The sequence below is a fragment of the Azolla caroliniana genome, unplaced genomic scaffold (assembly GCF_043228905.1).
Source record: "Azolla caroliniana isolate FFs.n. ecotype wild unplaced genomic scaffold, voAzoCaro1.0.p SCAF_4, whole genome shotgun sequence".
Classification (NCBI taxonomy): domain Eukaryota; kingdom Viridiplantae; phylum Streptophyta; class Polypodiopsida; order Salviniales; family Salviniaceae; genus Azolla; species Azolla caroliniana.
The window spans coordinates 5732241-5757105 of NW_028230439.1; the positions used below are offsets into that span (position 1 = coordinate 5732241).

Genomic DNA, 24865 nt, shown 5'->3' on the forward strand with positions numbered 1-24865 from the left:
GCTGAGGTGGGTACAATCAAGAGAGTTTTCAACCATCCAATATCAAATGAGATTGTCATTGCCCCTCACACACCACACATTGTTGTATATACTCAATCCGCAAACAAATTTGAATAATACTTCGGATGCAGAGGCATGAATAAAGATCCCTTAATTTGACTCCTTTTCCATCACGAAGAGAAAAGTAAACAAGAGACTAGGTAAGCAAATGCATTTTTACACATTCAATATGGTCAAATATGACCTCTTAGTCTAGGACCAAAATTGAAACATTTTTACATACACAGAGAGAGAGGGCCACTTTAGATTCACAAGGGCCTTATTAATGTCCAATGAAAAGTTCAAATGAAGGATGATCTTTCTTTACATGAATGGACAACCCAATCTCAATTGGGTCTTTTGGAACAATATTATCAGCTTTCTTAGGGTGGTGGATATTTATCCTTGTAGATAATAGAAAACGATACTCAACCTCCTCAGTGATAAAGCTGTTAAAACTTATGCATGTATTCATAAGCTTGGGAAACAAGTCACCATCATTACAGTTTCGAATCCTTCAAGCTGTGGTCCTCGCTGTTTAGTATCAGTTACTCGATGGAATGCTTATTCGATTGACGAGAAGTATACTGCACCGCAATAACTAATAGTGATACAAATGAGCTTGCCACAAATATTGCATCAAACCATCGATGATAAAAATTGAATTGTATGTCTCCACCCAAAACATCCGTTATGATGAGCCTGAAACATACCAAAGCTCTTGTTAGAGACACTTCGATGATAAAGACCATTCAGAAAGACAATCTAAATGATTTTAAACACTATGAAATACACACAAATTAGTTAATCTAAACCTGGAAGAATACCGTTCAAGCCTCACGAAGCCAAACTAAATAAATAATATCACACAATCAAGGCTCTGGACCAGATGGTGGCTAATCTGGATTGCAAGTGAAAGGGAAAATGCACTAAATGAGGATATGTAGTGTAACAACTGTTAGGTTTTTCTGTCCACATTAGTATGTAAATGAAATTGGCCTTGGACGCCCAAAAATTGTATATTTTAAGATATAGTGTGAAAGGGGTTCACACAAGAAGACGTTACATATCTACACTATGTAACTCGTTCTTTTGGGTGAGTTAAAAAGGGGAAAACGTGCATTTCTCTAGAGCAGCAGAGAAAAACAGATTTTCAGAGAGCTCATACTCTCTTTCTTGGATGATTCCTTCAAGCACTCTCGAGTACACCAGTACACTCAGACATCCGGACATCGCCGCCTCCATCATCAACCACGTGCTGTGAGTTTTGGTGGGTTTTTGAGTGTCTTTTTGTTGAGTTTAGTTTCTGAGGAAACATAATATTCCTTGCTTTCTCATAGTACTCTAACTTGTTTAGAGTAGAACTTTGGTGTATCAGATTTAAATTGATATTGTATTATTTCTGGACTAGGTCCCGTGGTTTTTACCTCTTTGAGGGTTTTCCACATTAAAAAGTTTGTGGTGTATTGAGTATTAATTTGTTGTGTTTTTAAATCTTGCACAACATATTTCTGTTTTACATAAGTGTTTAAGTGCTACTAAGTTTCGGATCAACAACACTCTGAGGTAGACAATCTTATGAGATATAAAGCATTGTTACATTATGCCGAATTCTGGCGAAAACTTTCTTAAGCTTAGATGACATTAATACATTTTTGTTCTACTGGCCTAATGAGTAGCTTGCTCACCTATATTCATTTGCAAGGCTTTTCCTGATCAGCAAAATGGATGAGATAAAATACATTCCCATCACTTCAGACAGAAGCAAAACTACACTTGTCGAAGAGCCACTTCCTCCTCCAGATAGGAAGTAAAAGGACTGTATGAAAATATGTCAATATAGAGAAAAATAAAAATCACAATATTTACTTTGTGAAATAGCAGCATTCTGTCACCTTCGTCAGGTTTTGGAGAAAACCTCGCACTGACATTGTTATCAGCATTCCAATAAATACAAGGGATACATACTGCAAATGAAAATTTTAGCCATCAAAGGTTGATGCTCAAAATATACTTCAAAACACATAGCAACATGATAGATCAGCACTTTACAGTATGAAAACGTAATTCATGCATGTCCCAGTTTCAACAATGAAAAATCCATCACAATTATCATCTACTTGCAGAGACTCGATCTTGCATTTGTTTTTACTATTTACAAACAGATTTGACCAGAGTAAAATAAGGCTTTCAATCTATACAAAATAGAACATAGGCTTTTCAGCAATATTATTGGCATAGAGGAAACACCAATTTCTGATATAGTGCAATAAATGGTTAGCTTCAAACCTGAGACCAAACTGCAACATTAATGCCAATGTGAAAAAAGTTCAAGAAAAAACTGAGTGTCTGGGTAACCGGGTCCACCGAATTTGACTGTATCACATTATACCATATACCAATAAGTAGTGAGAAGTAAAATACAAACTATGCTGATGCAGTTGTTATGTCCAGTGGAACAGAATAAAAATGCATTTACCTCTTTGAAGACCACACTCTGCATCGACTAACTCCATAACATAAAAATAAGAACCCTTCATCAGTATACAATATTGAAAATTTATACTACAAGAACACAACAAAAAACTGTATTTGATACATTACAACAAAGCAAGAATATAACAGTGCTTACCTTGAACATCTTATAAACACAATATACAGAGAACACATAGCCAACTAGATTCTTCATATGTCCTCTCCAAGTTCGAGAATATGCTGCTGCTTCCTAGATGGTTCCCATGAAAATTGTAATCAGTGCACATATTTCAGACTCGAAAGTAATTGCCACAACAGTCAAATGTTTAATACGATGACATTGAACACAAAATGCTTTGTTAAATTGTAACACAGGATGAGGAAAAATACTGTAAAGTTACAAAGAATAGAAAGTGCATAATCAAAAGCAGCAGTAGAGAAAATATACAATTCATGGTTACTTATGTTAGCGTTAAATGCATATTTTAAGAAACTTTGAATAAACAAGTTAAGCAATACAAATTAACATCCTGGGAATAGTAAGTTGAAACAAACAATCCTATATTGTCCACACATAGGACTTGCACAATTTTGCGGTTGAAAATAATGTGCATTTACAATTATCCCAGTATCATCCATCTAATGAAATTAGATGGAGTTTGACAGCAATATCTACATGTTTTAAGGTAAAGTGATTGTTCACTTGACAGCAGATATGTTCTATTTTATTTTAATTTTTACTTTCAACGAATGGGTAAATACCCCAATTTTGTTGTAAACCAATTGTCTCATGGGCCAATTTTACTTTCTAGTCACAGTAATTGGTGGAAACACAAATGCTAAGAAAATATAGAACATATAAAATTTGACTTACTTCAAAACGATTTCAATAAACTTGAATACAGCTTAACTTTATTGATTGGCTAGAAAATAAAGTTGAGAAATTTCCAAAAATACACACGTCATGCATATATGAAAATAGATCTAAATAGATGCAATAAATAATAAAGAAATTAAGCGCTATAATATTATCATAATAACTGAGCCTCTCTTGCGTGACAGCTTAAGGAGGCACAGTAAGAGTTCTAGATGTTTCTGTAATATGGGTCAGAAGCTGGACCTTTAGCAACCTTGTACAATAATGTCAAGTAGATACCTGATTTGGATTTGACATCACACCAATACTCTTTGAATCATAGACAAAACCAATTTCTTGGAAGCATCCAATAATTTTCAAACTTAATCAAAACCAGAGACTTGATGTTAACAAGAGTTTGGAAATTGGGTTCATTCAAAATTCAAAGATAGGGGTTGTCATTCTCTAGGACTATGTCTAGAATCCACAATTCAACGGAAGTGAATACAGAACTATCACTCGGCTGCTTCTTACAGCATACCTTTGCTTGCCTTAGTTCATACACTTCTAAGAATAGCTGCCTTGACAATTCCTCCAATCCATTTACTTCTGCCTCCATATTCTTTATATCTGGGCAAAGTAAAACAAATATTCAACTACAATTCCATGAATATGTTCAAGCCATACCAGTTGATTATCGAGTATTATGTAGTCACCAATCTTACTGCATATTTACAACAAGTACCATGTGAGAAAAAGGTAATCTAGTTTCCTTCAAAGGTTAAAATATTTCATTGTAGGTAATTTGTGTCTGTATGCACATTGTCCATGACTCGGAAATGCATACTTTTGACTTTTGCTATGTTGTAATGCCTCATCTAGTATATTTATAGGATGTTAGGTTTATTGGATACAAAATCTATTGGGTTATAAGTTAATGTAAAACCTACAAGTCAAACCTCAGATTTGTCAGGTTAAATTTTTACCTTGCTCATGTTCATCTTCTTGAACAGTGCGCACCACTGTGCCAATAAGCCTTTTGAAAATGGATCTTGCTTCTAATTCCTAAGACAGCAAATAATTTTATACTTGATTACATCAGCACATCATCAAACCTTGGAAATAAAATTTTGCCAGCACAAACAATGAATAGCAATAATATACCTTTTGCGTACCTTGCACACGTTCCATTTCCATCCGTGAAAGGATTATCTTCTTCTTTTTCGAAATGCATATATCCATAGCCTGCAAAAGCCTTCTTTCAAGAGAAACAATATCTGCCTCTTCTATCTCCCTGCATGTGGGAAGTATAGAAAGGCTATGAGTAGAAAAGTCCAAACAAGATCAAACTGGAAAATTGAACATCAACGAAACATGAGGCATTTCAATGATATCCAAACAATGTTTATGCAAGGGGAAGAATCAAACTCTCCCATGCTTATGCCAAGGGAAGATACAGCTCTCCTCTGTTTAAATTGTAAGCCTTAGACAGGCACGAAATAAAAACATATAGTATGAAAATCTACCATGCACATCTAGAATAAAGCTAGGCAATTCACTTGGAGATTAATTTTCTGGAGACATTAAACACATCCTGAGAGCAAAACCAGTGTGATCATCATATGCTCATATGACAGCAATGTCAGCACACTTTTTTCATGTTTTCATTTTGGAGCAAGTATTTTGATGCTACAACCTGACATCTTGCAGATTACAGCAAAGCATACATATTCAAGTTTCCAACCATGTACAACAATTCAGACATTCAAATAAAATAAAGCTATTTTTGGACGCACAAACCTGATAAACAAGGACAAGTAACTGTATGGAAGATCAACTGCACCAAAGCCTGATAGTATTGCCATGACTGTCACACCAATGACACCTACTCTACTAAGCAATTGGGGCATAGTGAAAAAACCTGAATACACAATATAAATGAATTATCAGATACGTGCTCCTCCAGAAGATTAAGGATGCAAACTAGACACATAAATACAAAATTTGAGTGTCTATGAACTATTGACAATACTTTTCAGGTATTCAATAAAGGGTTATAAGCTTCTTTAAAGTAAATTAAGGGTTAACAAGGCTAATAAAAGTAAACTCGTGCTTCTGAGTCGTTGATAATGAATTTAAGATTTCCAAATGAAGGCAGACAACATCCTTTATAATATTAAGGGCCCAAACCTTTGTCTGCCGATGGCATTGGAAAGTGGATACCCATTCGCCAAAATGCATAGAGTAAAGCCAGCAAAAATAGTACAGCTCCCATAGCTGCTCTTTCAATTCTGAGGCCTAGAAATACCATGAACTGACTTTAATCAGATGTTGTTTAAAGGCTTAACTAGCATTGTAAAATTTGTTAAAATGAACCCTTACATGAGGATATTATGGAACGTGATTCAGGGTAATACTGTAAAATGTGCCTGAATTTCTTTTAATTTTCCCAAATTCCCTAAGCTTTCATTATTTGCCCAAATTCCCTAAGATTTCAATATTTCTTGAAACCTAACATATATGTCATTAAGAAAACACATGTGTCTTTGTTGCAAAAACTTAAGAGGCATTTGTGACAATCAAGAAAATCTCAAGGGTATTTCACATTTTTCAACAAAATCTAACAAATCATTAGAGTGCTTTCCAATGGACACTACAGTCAAAATTTGAACAGCCTGTAGTATTTCAAGGCATTGCAAAACCAATGTGTTGAAATTGAAACATACATGTAGAATGAAGGCTTCCACAGTATTGGATGCCTTCATCCAGATAACGAAATCAAAACAAATAAACGTAAATCAAGGATTTCCAGGAAACATCATTGCAAATCCTTTATATGGATATCATGAGTTAAAACTTCAACTTATACGTAGGATGAAAGCGTTCAAAGCATTATAAAGTGTTCATATGCATACTCAATCTAAAACGCATATTCGTAGACTGAAGAACTTCAAAGAAAGCATTTTTCCTGACGTAAAAACCCTTACCTGTATTTCGAAGAGAAAGGTAGCAATGGTAGTAAGGCAGCACAAAGACAAGAAGAGTGACCAAACAGAAGAGATCTATCTTCCAATTCATCCATCTTGCGCTGGCAAGAGAGAAGAGGAGAACATGGCATTTCAACACAACAGCTCTAATAAGACAAGAAGGGACCATTTGAAACGGGAAAAAGAAGGAAAGGAAGGGAAAGGAGGGTATATACCTTTTGGAAAGAATCGGAACGATTTCGAAGAGGACGAGCTGGAGAAGGTTAACAGAGAAGGCGAAGACGATGCTGAACAAGATCTGAACAAGGGCATGCTTCTCTTCATATTCTTTGTAAAGCTTTCGGTTGAGAAACCAAAGGCCACTCCAGGAGAGGCCAGCGAGGGATCCAGCGATGACGAGGGTCTCCGCGAGCACAGAAACCATCGACATGGCCTAAGACCCTAAGGGCTCTCACAACATCTGCTGATTTCTTCTTCTTCTTCTTCTTCTTCTTCTGCTGCTGCTTCTGCTTCTGCTTTTTCTTCTTCTGCTTCAGCTCAAAATGAAATGATAAAATGTGTGATGGATGACTCAATGAATTCCTTCCTTCCCACTTTGAAAGAGATGAGAATATAATTTCTTCATAAAACCTTTGGTTTTCACATTCCACATATTTACATACATAATCTATAATATACATATTTTGAAGGCCATGGATTGATGAATTCCATAACAAGAAGACGAAGAAGAAGAAGAAGAAGAAACCACTCCGGACTCTCGGATGTTTCGAAACATCACGGGTGTTTCGATTATGTTTTTGCTAGTGTAATTACTAGCTAGCTAGCATCTGGTGGTGTCTGTAAAGAGCTTAGAATGCCCTTCCAATTCACAACTGGAACACCCTATACCTAGGTACATCTACCACCACCAAGGTCCAATACACCTCCATCGATCTATAATAAAACTTCATGCAACATACCGATCGGAAGAAATGCGTATAATGGTTGGTCTCATGTCTCTCTGTGTGTGGTTTATAAGCAACATAAGAGAAAACCAATGCATTAAGTACATTGCTTGACCCCTCTTATTGCCAAGTGGTGCTTCTTGCCGATAGATTCCAATGTAGGAAAGATGGTTCTCATATGGTTAGTAACAAATTCTTGCACATGAACCATTCACTCTGCAGTGCAACATCTCATTTTCTGTTGCAACATCTTACATCACTTCACTAAAGTTAGTAAAACCATTGCGAGTATTCCAAGGGAAAACAACACTAACTCCCATGTCAAACAAAGTTTGAGGAATAGAATGTGCTCAACAAACAATGATAATTTGACGATTACTTGCACAAGGATTATTAGAGCAACTTTTCACAAGAATCTCCATTAGACAGAATGGCAAAGCACAACAATCTTTCCCACATAAATATTAAAATGAGATTGAGTGTTTATTTGGCTTTCCTTGCTCAAAGCATTTTAAAGAGCAATATCACTCATTTCAAGAACTCTACTACAGAAGTGAACTTGTGTTGACAGATAGACAATTCTCCTTCTGAAGATGAAACAAACGTCAATACCAAAAACCCACAAGGCCATCAGCTTATACTTCTCTAATAAAATACACAGCTTCCAACTTCCTGACAAAATATCACATGTTAAAAGTTTTTGCATCCTGATTTGTTGAAAGCTTCACTCTTAGAGTGTAGATGCATTAGTTTCAAAATTTTAGAAGGCTTGGTTTAGAGAATATGCGCACTGAAATCCTTAATCCCAGCTTTAGGCAATATGCAATAACTGAATTTTTATCAAATGATTTTGACTAATCTACTCGGAGCACATCAACCAATCATCTCACCATTCCAGAGAATGTGAACATCTGATCACCAATATATCTCAAGATGTAATTCTCCATCACCAGATATCAAAATACGTAATAGGAATATATATTAACATTTTCTATACTAGATTATATCATACACGCTTATGGATTTACCATCAAAACATCTATATTATCGGTCACTATACTAGATTATATCATACACGCTTAAGGATTTACCACCAAAACATCTTTAAGGCATCGGTAAATTCCTCCAGATGGAACTCAATGAAAAGGCAGAAAAATCAATATTGTTCTGATTAAACCAGATAAAGACTGATCCAGTCTTAACAGTCATATTAAGATAGTACACAACATAATCCGCTATTGGCCAAATATGGTAAATATCTCTTCTTGCAAAATCCCAATTAATCCAAAGACATTGTATGAACCTTTGTTTTTCCGATTTCCCTATAGAGGCACATTGTGTACCGTTCCCTCAACATTTTGTTTAAAATAAATTAAATCTAAGAATTAATAGCGATGCTGAGAGCTGATAAGGTTCCAATACACACATCTGCCTTATGGACATGCTACTTTCTTTGCCTTGTAAAGAAGAATATATGCCATGTGCCAGTCACCTGCAGTATCACATATCCAGTATGAACAAACTGCACAAATCATCCTACTTTAAGGATGAAGTAGATAAAAATAAACATACCCCCCCCTGAAAGCTTGATGATATCCTCCTCTTTCTGAGGGATGGGTTGATGATCATCAAATTGAATCCACTTACCTGCCAATATAATGGTTCTACTTAGAACCACATATGCGAAATAGCAGATTATTATTGTGATATAATTTGAATTTAACACTTGCCACTCTCTTGCTTGACCCAAGCAACATAGTGCCCAGAATCGGCACTGCGACCTTTGTGGGTAAGCACTGCTGCCAAGTCATAGTAGCCAGTCACCTGCAACTGAGCCTCATTGCCTATTCATAAATAGGGGAATTAAAGATTTTTAGGATTTCAAGCTCAAGAATCTAGCATGTTTCAATTTTAAACATTCTAACATGCTTTCCCACCTAAACTACTTTACATTTTTCAGTGCTCAACTTGATTTTATGATTTCAATTTTCTACCTGACACTCCACTGCTTGACGAAATAGCAGATCCATCTATAGCAAGATCCTGATTTTACAGCAGAAAACACATGACAATAATGTCAGCAAATGTCATACGTAAAAGTCAAATCACAAATATTTATGACTTCTGCCATTACGGGTGGCATGAAGATCATATATAAAGAATCAGCGTTAATGATCTGCATTTCACATAGGACAAAAATATCAACGAAAGTGTATAGAATTGCACATTGAGCAAGGAAGAAGCACCAAGACATTGTTGTAGCTGCTTTAAATAAATGGTAAGTTGTACCAAGAATGAAAAATATATTCATGTCTTTGATGATCCCAGAATAGCCAATGAGACTGAAGGAGAGATTACATCTTAGTATGTTCCTTTGGGAAATATAAAAATATAAGTAGATTTGTAAGTACGGTACCAGATATAACCATTACCTAAGCACTTAACCTATTCCTGATACTATAAGCAATGCACAGGAAGAAAACAAAAGAAAAGTCTGAAAATTTTATAAACATCGGGGAGACACAGCAAGAAATGGAAGCAGAATGGATGCCCAGGTAAAGAAAGAAAAAAATAAAGCTTTATTAACGTTTTCTAAGAAATCAAAACCAAAATTGAGACCTAACAATAAATTACATTTATATGTTGTCTCCCTCTTTAAGAACAAAAAACCAAAATTATTAGAACTAGTAGAACTGCGTAAGGTACCAGATGGTCTCATTTTGAGCTTAGATGTACTGAAACTTCTGATTTCAAATGGTCTTCAAAATGGAGCTATCCAAGATGGAGAGATCTCCAAAGCAAGTATAAGCCTGTTCAGGTGCTGGGTGACAATGGCCTTAATTTGTGAATAATGGAGTTGATAGAGCCATGGTCAAAACGGCCATGGCCTACGTGCACAACAAATTGCTATTGCCTGATCTAACATAACCCTTTTTTTGTATTTGGTTTGATTGTGATTGCTATAGCAAACTCAGATTCAGCACAAATCTCATTTTTGGGTAGCATTTAAGGGAATTGGCCCAAAATTTTGGTGCCTAAATCAATAATCATATTGGTACCTAAGCTGAAGCTTCCACTTTATACAGCTTCTCCCAGGATCGACAATATCTGTAGACTTTATGTAGAAGGTACAAATATTTCTTTTTTGGCCCCTTGTGAAATCTCTGTTTCTTCAAACAGTTCTATATGGATATGTAAGGCCATCTCTAGAAATGCTGTGGCCAAAGACCCTACTTGTGAAGGATGGCAACTCTACTGAACATTGCCTTGAACTATGATACAATCAAGAAAGCTTGATGCAGAAACTTGAATTGACTGAAAGACTGTAACGTGGGAGACAATATGTAAGGCCATCTCTAGAAATGCTGTGGCCAAAGACCCTACTTGTGAAGGATGGCAACTCTACTGAACATTGCCTTGAACTATGATACAATCAAGAAAGCTTGATGCAGAAACTTGAATTGACCAAAAGACTGTAACGTGGGAGACATGGCATATAGGGCTCGTATAAGAATTGAAGTGAAATTCCCACAACTGGTTAGGAGGTGAATCGTATTATTTCAAATGACTTCTGTAAGTTTAGCAGCAAAATTGCATGACTTTACCTTGGTATCTTGCATATTTGTATCATTAGCATTTTTTGTAAGACCTGCTTTAGCATCATCCTCTGCTCTAAGGACCTGCCAGGATAAAAGCAAAAGTTGCCACTGATGTATACTGAAGATTTAAAAGAATTTCCACTGAAAAGAGAAAACTCAGGAAAAAAGGTTCACCAACCCGGCGCGGCTCTTTCAGATTTTGTTGGAGCTCCTCCGAACATAAATCAAACACATCCAGCAGTAGTGGATAGTCCACTTTCTGTAGCACAGAGAGAGAAATGTACAGGGATTGTGGTGACTTCAAAATATTCTTCCATAAATTTATTTCCTTAAACCATTACCCTCAAAATCTTAGCCTTCTGATTAGATTCCCGCTTCCAGAAGAACCTTACAAACTGAATAGTCAAGTATCTGTAAGGAAAAGCTGTTCAATTACCTTATAGTATCTTAAAGAAACTTGGTACTAATACTGTACAATTTAATAATAACTTTTTTCCTTACGATGGTAAAGCATTTATTTTTGATTGCTTGGTATAAACAGAACTCCTGCCCAATGTTGGAGATACCTTTTCCAGCTCTGATTTCATAGCCTATCCACAAACATTGTCATTTCATTCATATTCTTAAAAATGATATTGTCAACTGGCCACAGAGTTTCAGTATTATGATTATATTCAAAAGTTGGCTTACTAATTTTAACCCATCAAGCAAAAAATTCACATCCTGTGATATGTGGCACTTGAGGGAATAAACTTTCTCTGTCTCTGTTGACTCTTCTCCACTTTCCGTACAATATGTCCTGCAAAGAGATATTGAATACAAATGACTGTGATGGCAGAATAAACTGAAGAATAATTACATTAAGAAAGTCAAACGGCTAAACTTAAAACAAAATGTATAGTCCCTTCACTGAACCCGAGCTAGGTGAAAAAAGTAAACCATAAAAGATCTAAACCCTCTTTATAACAACTTGAAATATGACATATTAAACTACCCTTGAAAAGAAATAAAACAGTATTCCCAATACTTGAAGAACTCAGTTCAAGCACATTCACTCATTCCTCCAATTTTGAACTACACGGCCTTCTTTCACAATTATCAACAGCTTAATGTAAACAAAGGTGAAGTTTGATAGCATCATCCTTCATATTCAAATAATAACCATTAGCTTCATGAAGAAAATCTTAAAGCCAAGTGAACTTTGAGATCAACATACATACGTATGTCATTTTATTCTGCATTTGAAGTTATGAAATAGACACGACAATTTTTTGATGTCCTTATATCAAGCTTGAGACCAAATTTTCAATATTGGCATCTCATCTACAGGGATAGATGGATTGACATCATATGCAGTGTTAAAAAAAATTCCCACATAATTTCAAGAATAACAATACCTGCTTGATAGCTCTATGTTGAATAAGTCCTTAACAATCGATGTGGATATCCTGGGGAAGCAAAAACTTATTTAGACATCAAAAATACATAAGCATAACAAGAGTAAAACAGATCATTCCAAGTGAGAATATATTTTGGAATGGAATGCTATACAGATAGGACAAAGTAGTCTCTAATCATCATTGCAAACAAAGACACAGCTTTTGTCTTTTTCCTCACTATTTCCATTTCTTATCACTCTATAGGGGTCTAGAACCCCAACTTTTACTGCATGTACCCACATTATTGCTTTCATCATTATTGTTGAGTATATATTATCCAAGACATCTAGACCAAACCAGTCAAAGTGATCAAAATCAATAGGACTTTCCACTGGGTAGTCAAGAAAGACAGGAAAATTAAAAAAGAATGCGGGCAGAAATTTCCTGTTTAATTGACGCAGCATATCTTTTGAAAACTTTGCCACATGGAACCGACATTTCTCGTTTACAGCAAGTGTTAGACACTATCACTTCCAGGTGCTGGAAATGGTATCTTTATGAGTCTATACAAGTGACCAAGATATTTTGATGTAGCATCTTCACATCTCTTATAGAGGACAAGGTTCACTAGCTGCTGGCTTCAGTTCACCTACTTCTGCTACATGCAGGTTCCACTTAATTGGCTATTTCCCAAACAATTCACCTTATGAGTTTTGAAAATGACGTTCAGATTGGACTAGCAGGAAAACATAGGTTGTGCAAAGGATTATGCACTGTGAGAGTGGCAATAGAGTCCCCATATTATGAGAGTGTCAAAATGACGAAAAGGAACTAGATACAATATCACATGTGTGACTTGTATTGTTGTCATAGTTGGTGGTCCTCAGTGCCAACAAAATGACATGTTATTAGGGGAGAATTTGGTTCATACTTTTACACCTTAGGTCAGCAGTTTCCCTTTTCAAGTAGAACCCTCACTCGCCACCATCTCTCATACAAGAAACTTCTTTATTACTTGGTAGTCAAATATTTTAAGAGTTAAACTTTGAGCCACCATAACAAATAATAAATCACAAGCAAATTTGTTTGAATAATGCAAGCATCATAGTACCTTCCATCTTCTGTTGGTTGCAGGCGCTGAGACAAAGTATACAATAACTGTGTCCAACATTCTTCTGCGTCCTGTGTGTCAATTACATTCAGTATGGGGATACCAATGATCTTCCAATAGAGAAAGAGGGCTGAAATCTTTACCTGTTGCATGTACATGCCAGTATTTGTCTGCTGAGCAAACTGAGGGTATTTTCCTCTCAATACCTGTCTAAACCAGATGGATAAGACCTTACCTCAGTAAGCACCCTAGAGCTTGGGATATACTCAAGTCATCAATAAACATAAATTCAGAATTTAAGCACACAAGGATTGAAAGAGACCGTCCAGAATCGAACAGGGGTAACTGCACGATGACTTGTATCCAATTCATTGAATAATTCACGGGTTGCTAGGGTTAATAGATGTGATGAAGTGTCAAGCTCATTTGCTCCACCACCAGAATACCTTAGGCCACCAAAAAACAAATTGAGAACAAAGCATACCATTTAGCTATAAATGAAATTAAAATTTTCCATTAATCTTCCATATTCACACAAAAAAGTGCTTGAAATATACAAAATACACTAAAATCAATGTAAGACCTCAGACAGAAATGAACTATTGACCTTTCGTTGTTTATTCATGTTTACTTGAGTCTTACATGCACAATGTTCAGGCCAACCATACATACAACTGTGTCTACAACCACTTCACCACAAACAGGTAGTAATGGTATCCTTTCTTTTCGTTTTCCATTCTTCCTTCCATAAGGGGACATACATTATGTAGGCGTTATGTCTTGCCTTCTTAAAATTTCTGAATTTCTAGTGAAGACATCAAAGAGTGCTTTACAAAACAAAAGCAAGGAGTACGATTAGGTTTTTCCAAAGAAATGGTATCTTTTCATTTCGTTTTCCTATTCCTCCTTCCATAAGGGGACATGAAATGTACAGGCATTAGATCTTGCTAAATTTCTGATTTTCTAGTAGAGACATCAAAGAGTGAGTCATAAATCAAAAGCAAGCAGTACATGATCAGCTTTAAAATGGACTAATTTTGCTAGTACTAACGGTATTATAATCTATTACATTTTGAAGATGTTGCATCTACACCACCAGAATAGCTTATAATACACTTCACTGTTCAACAGTAACCAGCCGCAATAATAACATAAATATACGGATCCATCACCACACAAAAAACTGCAATAGAAAGTCTTTACAATATTGCTTACTTTGTTAATGCATTCTTGAGTTCTGGAACTGAATGTAAGCATTGCACAGTAGAATTCATGTAGCATGTATTTCCCAAATTCATTAATCCTGCTGTGTGTCCCTGTAGCAATGAATCCAGCTTGGTTAAGAGACCAAATTCCCCACATCATAAAACAATGACACTGTTCTTGAATAGTTGACTAAAATCATACCTTGTAGAATACACATGAGAAGCTTAACAAAAAACATTTGGCTTACAAAAAATGCAAATTGTTCAAATTATTGTAAATTGTAAGCTTGAGATCAAAGGGTGGATAGTAAGGAACCTGTTTGGCCAATTGCTAAACACAGATAACACATGCATATCCAGGATTCTCCAAATTCACTATGTTTAATGTTAGAAGCAACAGTCAGCAGAGATAGAACTTAAACATTGTTAAATAAGCATAACCAGGAGCACACTGCCATCTTGAAATAATCATGAGAAGCGGCAACTAAAAGATTCTAGAAGGGTTTTTCTGATTTTAGAAGCAGAACAAAAATTAAATCAAGTATTTCCCTTAGCCGGGCCCAAATGGCAAAAACAAGTGTATCAGTAAAATCTATGAGATAAAGCATGAACCCAATCTATAGCAATCAAACATTAAGATATTAATAAAAAACGTGGTCATCACATACAAACATTAGCAACAAAACAAATGAAAAAAAAGAGAAATGACAAAGATAATAATCATAGCAAGATAACATGCATAATACAGCTCCTGGACTACAGACAGCATAGCATCAACATCCTTAGAAGAAGAACTGATATACAATAAACTCAATACAGAATTATTTCCGATAATCAAACAAATATTAAAATTGAGCTGCATCTAAAATATATGATATTTCATTGAACCATTCAACATTTTTTTTTCGAATAGATAGCTTAATCTTTTGCAATTTTTCTTTCAGCTAATTAGCAAGTTTAATAGTGAATACAATAATTCCACTTGTGAGGGCGCCTTTCAGGGAATAAAGAAAGAATGGAATAGATCCAGACCAGAGCAGCATGTTCTTGATCCTCTTCTGGAAGATCCTCCACAAATACAGGTCCCTTTTGTGGTGCTTGAGGGATCTCCTCTGCACTACCCATCATCATTAACCTTTGACCCTATAAAGAATAAACTAATAAGCAACAACATAACTATTTTCAGTGAAAAATGAAATTTCCAAACACAACACAATGTTACCTCTTTAATACCTAGCTTGCTCCAGTCTCCATCATCCTACAATATATAGTATAATAGCACACGTTAATGAAAGCACTATTTCAATAAGTAGATGAGTATTGTCGCCCGTGACACAGAGATAAAAAACCATTAATGGGATACCTGATACATATGCATGTATATTTAGACAGATAGATAGTTAAGACTTGGATATTCTGGGCTTACAAATTAAGTGCGAGCATGTGAGCGAGTTGATAAGTGACTGAGATTAGTCTATTACGTGTGTTTGTAGACATAGATTACATATACACTCTAGGGCACCTAAACTTCTTGAGCATAACCTCATTCACCTCTCAGAAAATCAAGGGAATAGAATTATGAGACGGAACTTAGATCAGCTCTATACTTTAAGAGAATTCAAACACAAGCAAGCGCTCATTCCACTCATAAATTGGCATTCTAGAATGACTGGTTCACAAGCACCTCTGAGGATGCATTTATAGAGCGATTGAGATACGTATATGTGTAGATGCTTAATAATGTTCAACTGGCAATTGGGTAGCTTCAAGTATCCTTCCAACAGCTAAACATAGAGAAGGAGCAGGAAAAGAGGCAGCACATACTCCCATGAACAGAGAACATGCAGACACTACATAGAGGAGGTAGAAAAACTACGAAGAAGCGCTTCTACAAATGTAGAGCCTATAGAGAGAGAATGATACACTATTCAGTGAGTGTGCCACGCATAGATAGATCCAACACGCCATGGAGTTATTGTGACACCAGAGAAACTTCTTTTGGAGCATCTGACACTTTGATATCCCTAGAATTTTCATCCTCAAGATCCACACAGAGAGTAGGGAACCAGATGTGATTATCAACTTGTTTTTGAGGACCATATCACCTATATCATGACTGAGTACTACAGTTAAACCTATGATAACAACAAATCACATGGATCCAGAGCGCCAGGCCTGCAAGAAAATATCTATCTGGAAGATATTCACCCACACAGAGCCTGCCTCAGTATCTCTATGACAATGATTATTTGCCCCTCTCCCCAACGCACAACAGCAAGAGCCCCATGGATGCTATCCATGCCTATTTTCCATACATATTATCTGTCTTTCCATTTTCTAAGACGGCCAAATGTATATTATCTGTCTTTCCATTTTCTAAGACGGCCATGTGTGATTATCAACTTGTTTTTGAGGACCATATCACCTATATCATGACTGAGTACTGCAGTTAAACCTATGATAACAACAAATCACATGGATCCAGAGCTCCAGGCCTGCAAGAAAATATCTATCTGGAAGATATTCACCCACACAGAGCCTGCCTCAGTATCTCTATGACAATGATTATTTGCCCCTCTTCCCAACGCACAACAGCAAGAGCCCCATGGATGCTATCCATGCCTATTTTCCATACATATTATCTGTCTTTCCATTTCCTAAGACGGCCAAATGTATATCTTTCTATGTCTCTAGTCTCGTTGCCTTAAAATACTGCACTTCCTCAAAAGAATGGGTTTGGTAGGACAAGATAAATGTCATGCAACATGGGAGTAAATGAGGGGTCATGCTCATATGCATGGACAGGAAAGCTTGAGGAGGTGCAGGAAAAGTACAAAATAACTTCAAGAAGGAGTTCACACATGGAGTAAAAACACTGTGCTTGACTTACTTTCCCTGCAGATCGCATTTTGTAAAAATTATAAATTGATACTTGTCCTTGTCCATTCCTAGCAAAATATTGGGTTTTCAAAGTTCTTTGGGATAAATTTACAGCTCAGGAATTTGTTGATTTGAAATAAGGATTAAAATGTTCTCATAAAAGGATAGATATACTGGTTAGACTGAATAAAACAAACTAGAAATGTTCTAAATCTATGGTAAATTTGTTTTTTTCTTTCCTACTGATCCATTCACTGCTAATAAAACAGAGAAAGAATATGCTCTGAAATCTAGATACAATTTTCCTTGGAAATATTTATTTTTCTACTCATAAAACCATAACTTCTTGACCGAAGAGAAAGCTTTTTTTTTTTTTTTTTTTTGGGGGGGGGTGTTCTTTCGAAATTCACTTGTTCAGGAAGAAACCATAGAGAAGAATGCATAAGAAGAAGAAGAAGCACCTTAAGAAGGCCGCCTTTCACCATGATTTTCTGTCTTTCTGGAGGGACCCCTGTCAGATCGAAGAGCTGGCATTTGAAGACGTAAGGAGGCTGCGTTGTGTCTATCTCAACATCCGAAAATAATTCCTTCTGCCATTTGATGCTAACTATAGATTTTGTTTTTTTTTGTTGTTTTGTTGTTTTTTGAAACCATCATCCAAAGGTTCACAGGATCGACTCAGAAAACGTTCTAAGAGGAATCAAACAGAAACAGAAACAGAAACAAAAAGAAGAAGATCAGAAGCATACCTTTCAACATTTCTGAAGAGGAGGAGGAATGGCTTCTGCGTCCGCAGGTGCTCCTTCGAGAACAATGAATGAGAAGGGAGGAAGGAAGTGCAGCCCAAAAGTGGGAAGGAAAGCTACCTAAATATAGGCCTATAGTTTTCCGAATTTACAAAAGTGGCCTTCTCCATTCTTTTCAAAGGAATTGAAGAACTCCTGCTATTTACTACCCCCCAAGAGCATAGGTTAATAATAATAACTACTACATACATGCATGCATACATGCCCCTTAGAGGCCAGTGGCTACTTCCCTGAAAGTTTAACGTAGTAACATGGCCGACAACACTTATATTTCATTCAAGCCACCTTACCCGATCGATCCCTTCTACCTGGTTTGCATCCTTTCGGCTCCTAATACGATCCCAGTATTCGTCCTTGAGAGCATGAACTAAACAAGTCACTCGTGGAAAATATGGTCGTGATCCAAATTATGCCCTCCCTCTTAATCTAAAGTGGGATCACATCAGTTCGTTACTCATGATGCTTCCCTAAATTTGCACTCGATCCATATCACACATTTACTGATGAAATATCGTCGCTTTTTGTGACGCATCTATGTGTCCTTGGATGGATTAGACACAATTGCCAACAATTGATAAGAGTGTTTGTATGGGCCACGGCTTGTGTACCTTGTGTCTTGATATTTGTGGACTCTATGATCATATCGACATTCATCAAGGTGACTCCTCTGCACCTTTTGTCATGGATATCCAAGTCTCTATGGACGAAGCCCATGATGTGTACGTGCCAGGTGCGTGAATATAAGTTTTGATTCCCTATGCCTTTAAACGTCAAGCAAGCATGGAGCAAAGTGATGCAACTCAGCCCAGTCCTTCACATATAGTGCATCAACCATAAGAATGTTAAGTGCTCATTGTGATTTGATGGTGGGAGAAAACTTGAGTTTTCTTATTGCCTTGCACCGCATAGACATGCAAAACATCCATGTACATTGGTCTCCAGATAAATTAATTGTAGCATGACATCATTGTAGGAAGAGGTTCTATTGGCTTGATCAAAGTCTCTTTGGTATAGTTTTCCCATAAATAGTGCCGCATACATTGCAACTTTCATCGAGTTGGTGAATTGTGGTATATGGTATAAACAAAACATAGAATATAGTGAAATAGCTTATTTGAAAATCTATTTTGCGTGGAACTAGACAACAACTTTGTTGACTAGACGTATTTAGGAAAATCAATTATCATGTATTGCTTTGGGATTTCAAAAATGCCCCCTCCTCATCTTTTGCAATATACTATTTGTCCCTCTAAAAACAAGGAACATGAGCATGGTTCAATTTGAGTGCCTAACTGGAAATCCAAGCTACTTGGCATGCAATCATTGGACATGAAAAAACGTAGAAAGAGAGTTGCTTTGTGAGATGAATTGTGGATCATTGTTGAACTTTTTTTATTAGTAAAAAAAATATTGTCTGTTGTTTTTGTTCATGAAACTGTTAGCCCCCATTTCAACCATCTACCTCCATTATAGTTGTCATAGTCAATGGTTCAATCATGCACTCATCTTCATTTAATTTATATTGTGCCAAGTACGTAAGATACTCCTTGGAATCTTACGTAAGCCCTATAACAATGTCTTTTTGTAAGAGCTAATCAAATTATGTAGCAAACACTAGAACAATGTAGGTTAATGATGTCAAGAAGATTCCAATGTTCTTTTCATATTATATTGTGGTGTGCATGTGTTCCTTTGTGCCACCCTTTTAGCTCACCCTTTTTAGGATGCACGTACCCAAGTTGACCCGCCCTTTTAGCACACCCTTTTTAGGATGCGTGTGCCCAAAATGACCCACCCTTTTTACCCAAGCCAACCCAAATGGGTTCCGTTGTATCAACTATAAATTGATTAAGAAGTAAGAAGCTAAGTAGATTGGTTTTGATCTCTTATGTGCATTTCACAATATATTTCTTAAAAGACATCAACACAAATGCTTTCTCTCTTAAGCCTATTACTCCATGGGATCAAGATTAAATCAAGAGATAAAACATAGGTAAAAAACGTATAGTGTCAACATCATCACCAATTGTCTTCTATGAGTTTGTGTGAGGAACAGATAAGAGAATGGAGACATATGATCAAGGTCATGGAACTTGCAAAGAGCGGAAGAAGTTAGAATTAGAATGAGGTGATTGTAGGCCCTTGTAGCCCTACATTCATTCTTACTTCCCCCTCAACCATCACTCATTCTCCCATTTCTCAACGGGGAGACTATCATGAACCTTGTGCTACTTTCAAGCTGATCACGGAATCATGTATTGTAATCCCTAGTAGAGTTTGATCGTCACTCGTTCTTCCTTACCGAAACTTGCAAATATAATGTTGGTTCTAGTACAACTTCTCGGAGTTTGTAGAGGGAGTTACCTACCCATTGTAAGATTGTCTCCTACATCTACAACCCATTAATTAATTATAATTATTGCATTCCTCATTGGTTTGTACAGGATATAACGCTTCACCAAAATACAGAAAAACATTGATGGATGAGCATCCTACGTGCCAAAGCAAAACAATTCAAGTATATAATCCATTTTCAATTTCGGTCTTAGATAATGGGGAGGAAAGGGTAACAAATCCAGTGTTAACATCTATTAGATGAACACTTTTTTGCAGGTCAATATACATGGCATTAAAAAAACAAGTCTTTGGTTAGACAGCTGACTGATTATATGTAATCCTAACCGTATGGTATAAAAACAAAAAGTCTTGAATATTATGCTGCCCACCTCTACAAATCATATAAGAAAAAACATTGGCAAAAAATGTAGCACATTCCATTATCCACAATGGATGAAACTAGGATCAGCTTTAGTCTTCAAATAACCATTTGCTAAAACATTGGTAATGGATAAAACAGAGATGTCGCCTGTTTTGTCTTAAAAGAACTATTCACTATCTCAAACCACAACTAATCATGTATTTCCACAATTCACGGCACATTAGACTATATTCATCCAAAAGCCTGCATGAAAAACATAAGCAAAATGTCATAAAAAATGAACAAGAAAATTCAATGCCATAGAATACTGGGTGGGATAAGAACAAAACTTGCCTGTTGCAACCTCTCTCTTCCAGGTTGTCCCATTCTTGATTTGGCATATCTACAATTATGTTAAGGGTACAATACTAGGGATAAAAGAATACCCCATCTTTTTTGGAAATTTTCCAGAGAATGCCTTTTGGTTTCCAAAGCAATTACCATAATACTATTCGATCTTCAGGAATTTATTAGTAGAGAGAGGGGTATGCTAAGCAATTACCATAATACTACTCGGTCTTCAGGAATTTACTAGTAGAGAGAGGGGTATGCTAGTATTTTGTATAGCCATACAGCTAGTTTATAATAAGATCAAAAAGTTGGGAGTATTTTATTGTTTTTTTTCCTCCATCAGTGATCTCATCTATCATTGGAATGATAGTTGTTCGAATCACGTAAAACTTCCAGCAGCAATCATTCCCATAAACAAAACATGAGAGCAATGAAAGAATGCAAAATAATATGCAAGGATACTCTATCTGTATGCCACCATGTATCGAGGATGGAAGCATAGCATTCTGTAGCTGGTTCATAGCTTGGGTAGAACACCCTGTATCCTACAAGGCCAGCCTCACAAAAAACCTTACATTAAATTTTCCATATTCAAATCTTGATTGTTATCATGATACACTCAGTGACCCCAAAGCGCATATTTGAATCAATTAACAAAATTGTAATAGCACCATTTTGCTGAATCAATAAAGAAAAGTTAAATACAGCCTAATCTTTCTTTTGAGCTTAATGGAGCTCAATTTTCAAATGAATATTCAGAAGTACAAACTTGCCCTATTCTCAAACTCCACAAATTCTACAGTGTTCAAACGAGTTATAAAAGGAATTTTAAAATTGTCCCCACCTGAAATTCCACAAATGCTACAGGTATGCCACCTCTGCTTTGCATCTTCACCTTTCGAAGACCAGGGATCCTGAGGGAAATTAGAAAACCCATAACACAATCAGAGTATGTTTCACTATAGATATCTTGAAAACATCACTGAATATGATATATATATATACCTTGAAATAACTTGTGTGAGTTCATCTTCTGTGCAAGTATATCCAAGGTTTGAAATGAAAAGAGTGGAGCAAGGTGTATTGCTTCCTCGTGCAGGGGGTGGAGGTATTGCTGATGCCTGGAAAAAAACTAAAATTTTCAGTTGCTCATTCAAATCAACACCATACTAGAGAATGTTTTCGATACAGTTTGACATAGATAAAAGTGCATCGAAAAGTCATGAAATCAATATAACAGATCAAAGACCCCACATATGCTACACATGCAAGTATTCCATATTCTGTTTTCTTGGTAGTAGTAATAACAACTTGTTGAATGATAATTTTTTCTAGTATGATTCATGTGAATTCAATGTTTTAAACCGCTGCCTTCATAAGCTTGACCGAAAAATTTCAACCATCATTATAATTATGCAGGGTCTACCCATATATTTCGTCGGTTGTTAGATGTAAGCATTGAATTGTTTCTTTACCAAGAAATGTTTCACATTACTGAAATAATGACACCCAGACAAAGAAACTAATGCAAATAAGCAAAAATAGCATTAATATCCACCTTACCAGCATTGATCCCGTGAATCCATCTAGCATTGCATATCCTCCCATTAAAGCACTGGCCACACATCAAACCTTACTGTTGTCAATTTAGTTTATTTACAACTATTACTTATAAATTCAGCAATTGCAAGATCTAATGCACCACAAGTGTAAGAACTTATGAATCCATAGCCACAGCATATTCCATGGCATATGGACCAAACATGATGTGTTTTGACCTTTGTGAAGGTGGATAGCCATGCAGATTGTTGTAAACGGAGTGCACCCTTCCTGGCATGTGAACACAGTGTGAAACTTCGATGAGTGTGCAAGAGTGACCATATACACATAAAATGGTTTTCCTTTGTTGAATCTCAACTTTCAAGAGTTTCTTTGGGAACACGAATGCTTGAGAGAATTAGAATATTTTATGGTGCTGCTCACAAATTCACCATTATTAAGCATATAAATTTTCACATAGGTACAAGATTGCAACCTCCATCAGAATATGCCGATGAAATCTGTGCATGACCTTTGAACTTTTTATCCATGGGACCTTGACCTCTCTCATCTACATATGCAAGGAAAGTAGCCCAAAATCTTCAATGAATGTCAGAGCTCAAGTCTATAATACATAATTTTTTACAAAATTTTCACATCACACCTGAATGAGGTCTCTTCAACCTAGAATTGGCACGTGCAAGTTCTATGTGCAAAGTGGAATCAAGTTCAGGATCAAGCTTGTGGCCCTGTTCCAAGATGAAAATGAATGCAAAGAGAACAGTTGTTTAACAATACAGACAAAAAAAAAATCTTCTTTGAATTGTGATAGCAATTTGAAATTTTAATATAGCCTCACATTCAATGCATCTTTTGCTGCTAAGGCGTTCACTTGACTAGAGAATACAGCAAATGCCACAATCTGAAAGAAGAAATCAAATTAGAGGAGATGTGACGATCATAGGAGCTCAATTGGGTGTAAAAAATGTAACACAAAACTATCTTAACTGTGTGTTTAATTCTAATAATAGACAACTATCTTAATTGTGGGAAATTCCCTGAGGGCATATAGAAAATAAAGATAGTAACAAAAATCATCTATCTTTCCTAAAAACAACTCTGTCAGTTCTTCAACTCAGGCTGAAAAAAAGAAATAACTTATTCCATCATCATCAACTAACTCTTAGAAGCTAAACCATTCTCCTTATGTTGACAGGTCAAGCATGCAAAAATAAGGTTCTTGTGGAAGAAGTTCGTATGGAGAAGCATAAAGAATTATGAAAACACTAAATTCTGAGATTCCCTATTACATCTATCATTCAATCATAAATGTTTATAAATGATAATAAAAAATATATAATAAACACCAACTTTCACATTTCTTATGTATGATTTCAGGGTTTCGAGTTTCCATGGTCAAAGTCGTGGTCCTGGTGTTATCGTGGCATGGAAATGGTATAATTCAGCACAAACATACCATACCTCGTCTGAAAGCTTAAAGACAAACAAAACTGAATGAAATGATGTAAACTATCAAGCAGATCATGGCTGGGGTGCAGAGGAAGACGTAGTATAAATGTGTACCTGGTGGCCTCTGCCACTATACTTGAGCTGAGAGGACTCATAGCCTTGGTGAGATCGGAAGAGATTGTAGATTTCTCTCTCTTTGATGTCGTTGGGGAGGCCAGAGATGAAGAGGGTCTTCACCTCCTCTGCAGAAGGAGACACCTCGCCCTCTGCCATGTATGCATATGGCACATATGTATGAATACATATATATACTTATATATACATACTGTATACATAATACATATGTGTGTGTATGCGTATACATACATGCATATACGGATGGATGGATGCACATGCATTCGTATATGCATATCAAATTTCAATATACAGAGATCTATCGTGTATGAATGTATACGTATACGTATATGTATATCGATTTATACGTTTATGTACATATGAGACTATGGACATTGGAGCTTCTATCAAT

At 36.2% G+C, this 24865-nt stretch overlaps 3 protein-coding genes across 5 annotated transcripts; all 3 read right to left on the reverse strand.

The window, feature by feature from the left end:
- Positions 1 to 201: 201 nt before the first annotated feature.
- On the reverse strand, positions 202 to 6881 carry LOC147864954 (GPCR-type G protein COLD1-like). 2 transcript variants are annotated; one of them, XM_087317628.1, is made up of 13 exons: positions 6573 to 6880; positions 6358 to 6458; positions 5561 to 5668; positions 5171 to 5291; positions 4535 to 4664; positions 4357 to 4435; positions 3912 to 4000; positions 2672 to 2764; positions 2519 to 2545; positions 2329 to 2415; positions 1935 to 2006; positions 1728 to 1858; positions 202 to 741 (listed from the first exon to the last, which is right to left on the reverse strand). In XM_087317628.1, exons 1-13 carry the CDS (start codon positions 6785 to 6787, stop codon positions 588 to 590), a joined length of 1407 nt encoding a protein of 468 aa, XP_087173754.1. In that variant the 5' UTR covers positions 6788 to 6880; the 3' UTR covers positions 202 to 587. The 2 variants fall into 2 exon arrangements, with proteins under 2 accessions (XP_087173754.1, XP_087173755.1); XM_087317629.1 differs by lacking the exon at positions 5561 to 5668 and having other exon boundaries at positions 6573 to 6881.
- Positions 6882 to 8447: 1566 nt separating this feature from the next.
- On the reverse strand, positions 8448 to 18306 carry LOC147864955 (ubiquitin carboxyl-terminal hydrolase 7-like). Its single transcript, XM_087317630.1, has 18 exons — positions 18225 to 18306; positions 17937 to 18082; positions 15818 to 15853; positions 15628 to 15738; positions 14606 to 14706; positions 13713 to 13836; positions 13534 to 13596; positions 13391 to 13461; positions 12298 to 12348; positions 11591 to 11699; positions 11402 to 11490; positions 11242 to 11311; positions 11079 to 11159; positions 10907 to 10981; positions 9296 to 9344; positions 9032 to 9145; positions 8874 to 8948; positions 8448 to 8793 (listed from the first exon to the last, which is right to left on the reverse strand). The coding sequence occupies exons 1-18, from the start codon at positions 18232 to 18234 to the stop codon at positions 8735 to 8737; spliced, it is 1434 nt and encodes a 477-aa protein (XP_087173756.1). The 5' UTR covers positions 18235 to 18306; the 3' UTR covers positions 8448 to 8734.
- A 2715-nt stretch (positions 18307 to 21021) lies between these two features.
- On the reverse strand, positions 21022 to 24638 carry LOC147864956 (cell wall integrity protein scw1-like). Of its 2 annotated transcripts, none has more exons than XM_087317632.1 (10): positions 24454 to 24638; positions 23729 to 23791; positions 23534 to 23618; positions 23366 to 23440; positions 23114 to 23160; positions 22894 to 22947; positions 22336 to 22451; positions 22175 to 22244; positions 21793 to 21875; positions 21022 to 21382 (listed from the first exon to the last, which is right to left on the reverse strand). In XM_087317632.1, exons 1-10 carry the CDS (start codon positions 24610 to 24612, stop codon positions 21292 to 21294), a joined length of 843 nt encoding a protein of 280 aa, XP_087173758.1. In that variant the 5' UTR covers positions 24613 to 24638; the 3' UTR covers positions 21022 to 21291. The 2 variants fall into 2 exon arrangements, with proteins under 2 accessions (XP_087173758.1, XP_087173757.1); XM_087317631.1 differs by having other exon boundaries at positions 22894 to 22945; positions 23109 to 23160.
- Between the last annotated feature and the right edge of the window lie 227 nt (positions 24639 to 24865).

Bases quoted from the DNA above. Each gene is read 5' to 3' on its own strand.
- LOC147864954 (XM_087317628.1), bottom strand. From the start codon at position 6,787: ATGTCGATGGTTTCTGTGCTCGCGGAGACCCTCGTCATCGCTGGATCC. The intron at 4,665-5,170 runs GTTTGTGCGTCC...TCCCACATGCAG, and splicing joins TACTTGTCCTTGTTTATCAG to GGAGATAGAAGAGGCAGATA. The intron at 2,007-2,328 runs GTTTGAAGCTAA...TTTCATTTGCAG, and splicing joins ATGTTGCAGTTTGGTCTCAG to TATGTATCCCTTGTATTTAT.
- LOC147864955 (XM_087317630.1), bottom strand. The intron at 15,854-17,936 runs GTGCTTCTTCTT...TATATATTGTAG, and splicing joins TGAAAGGCGGCCTTCTTAAG to GATGATGGAGACTGGAGCAA. The intron at 11,491-11,590 runs GTAAGCCAACTT...GTTTGTGGATAG, and splicing joins TGCTTGATGGGTTAAAATTA to GCTATGAAATCAGAGCTGGA.
- LOC147864956 (XM_087317631.1), bottom strand. From the start codon at position 24,612: ATGGCAGAGGGCGAGGTGTCTCCTTCTGCAGAGGAGGTGAAGACCCTC. The intron at 23,792-24,453 runs GTACACATTTAT...TTCTTCTTTCAG, and splicing joins ATAGTGGCAGAGGCCACCAG to ATTGTGGCATTTGCTGTATT. The intron at 23,161-23,365 runs GTTGCAATCTTG...TTCACATGCCAG, and splicing joins ATCGGCATATTCTGATGGAG to GAAGGGTGCACTCCGTTTAC.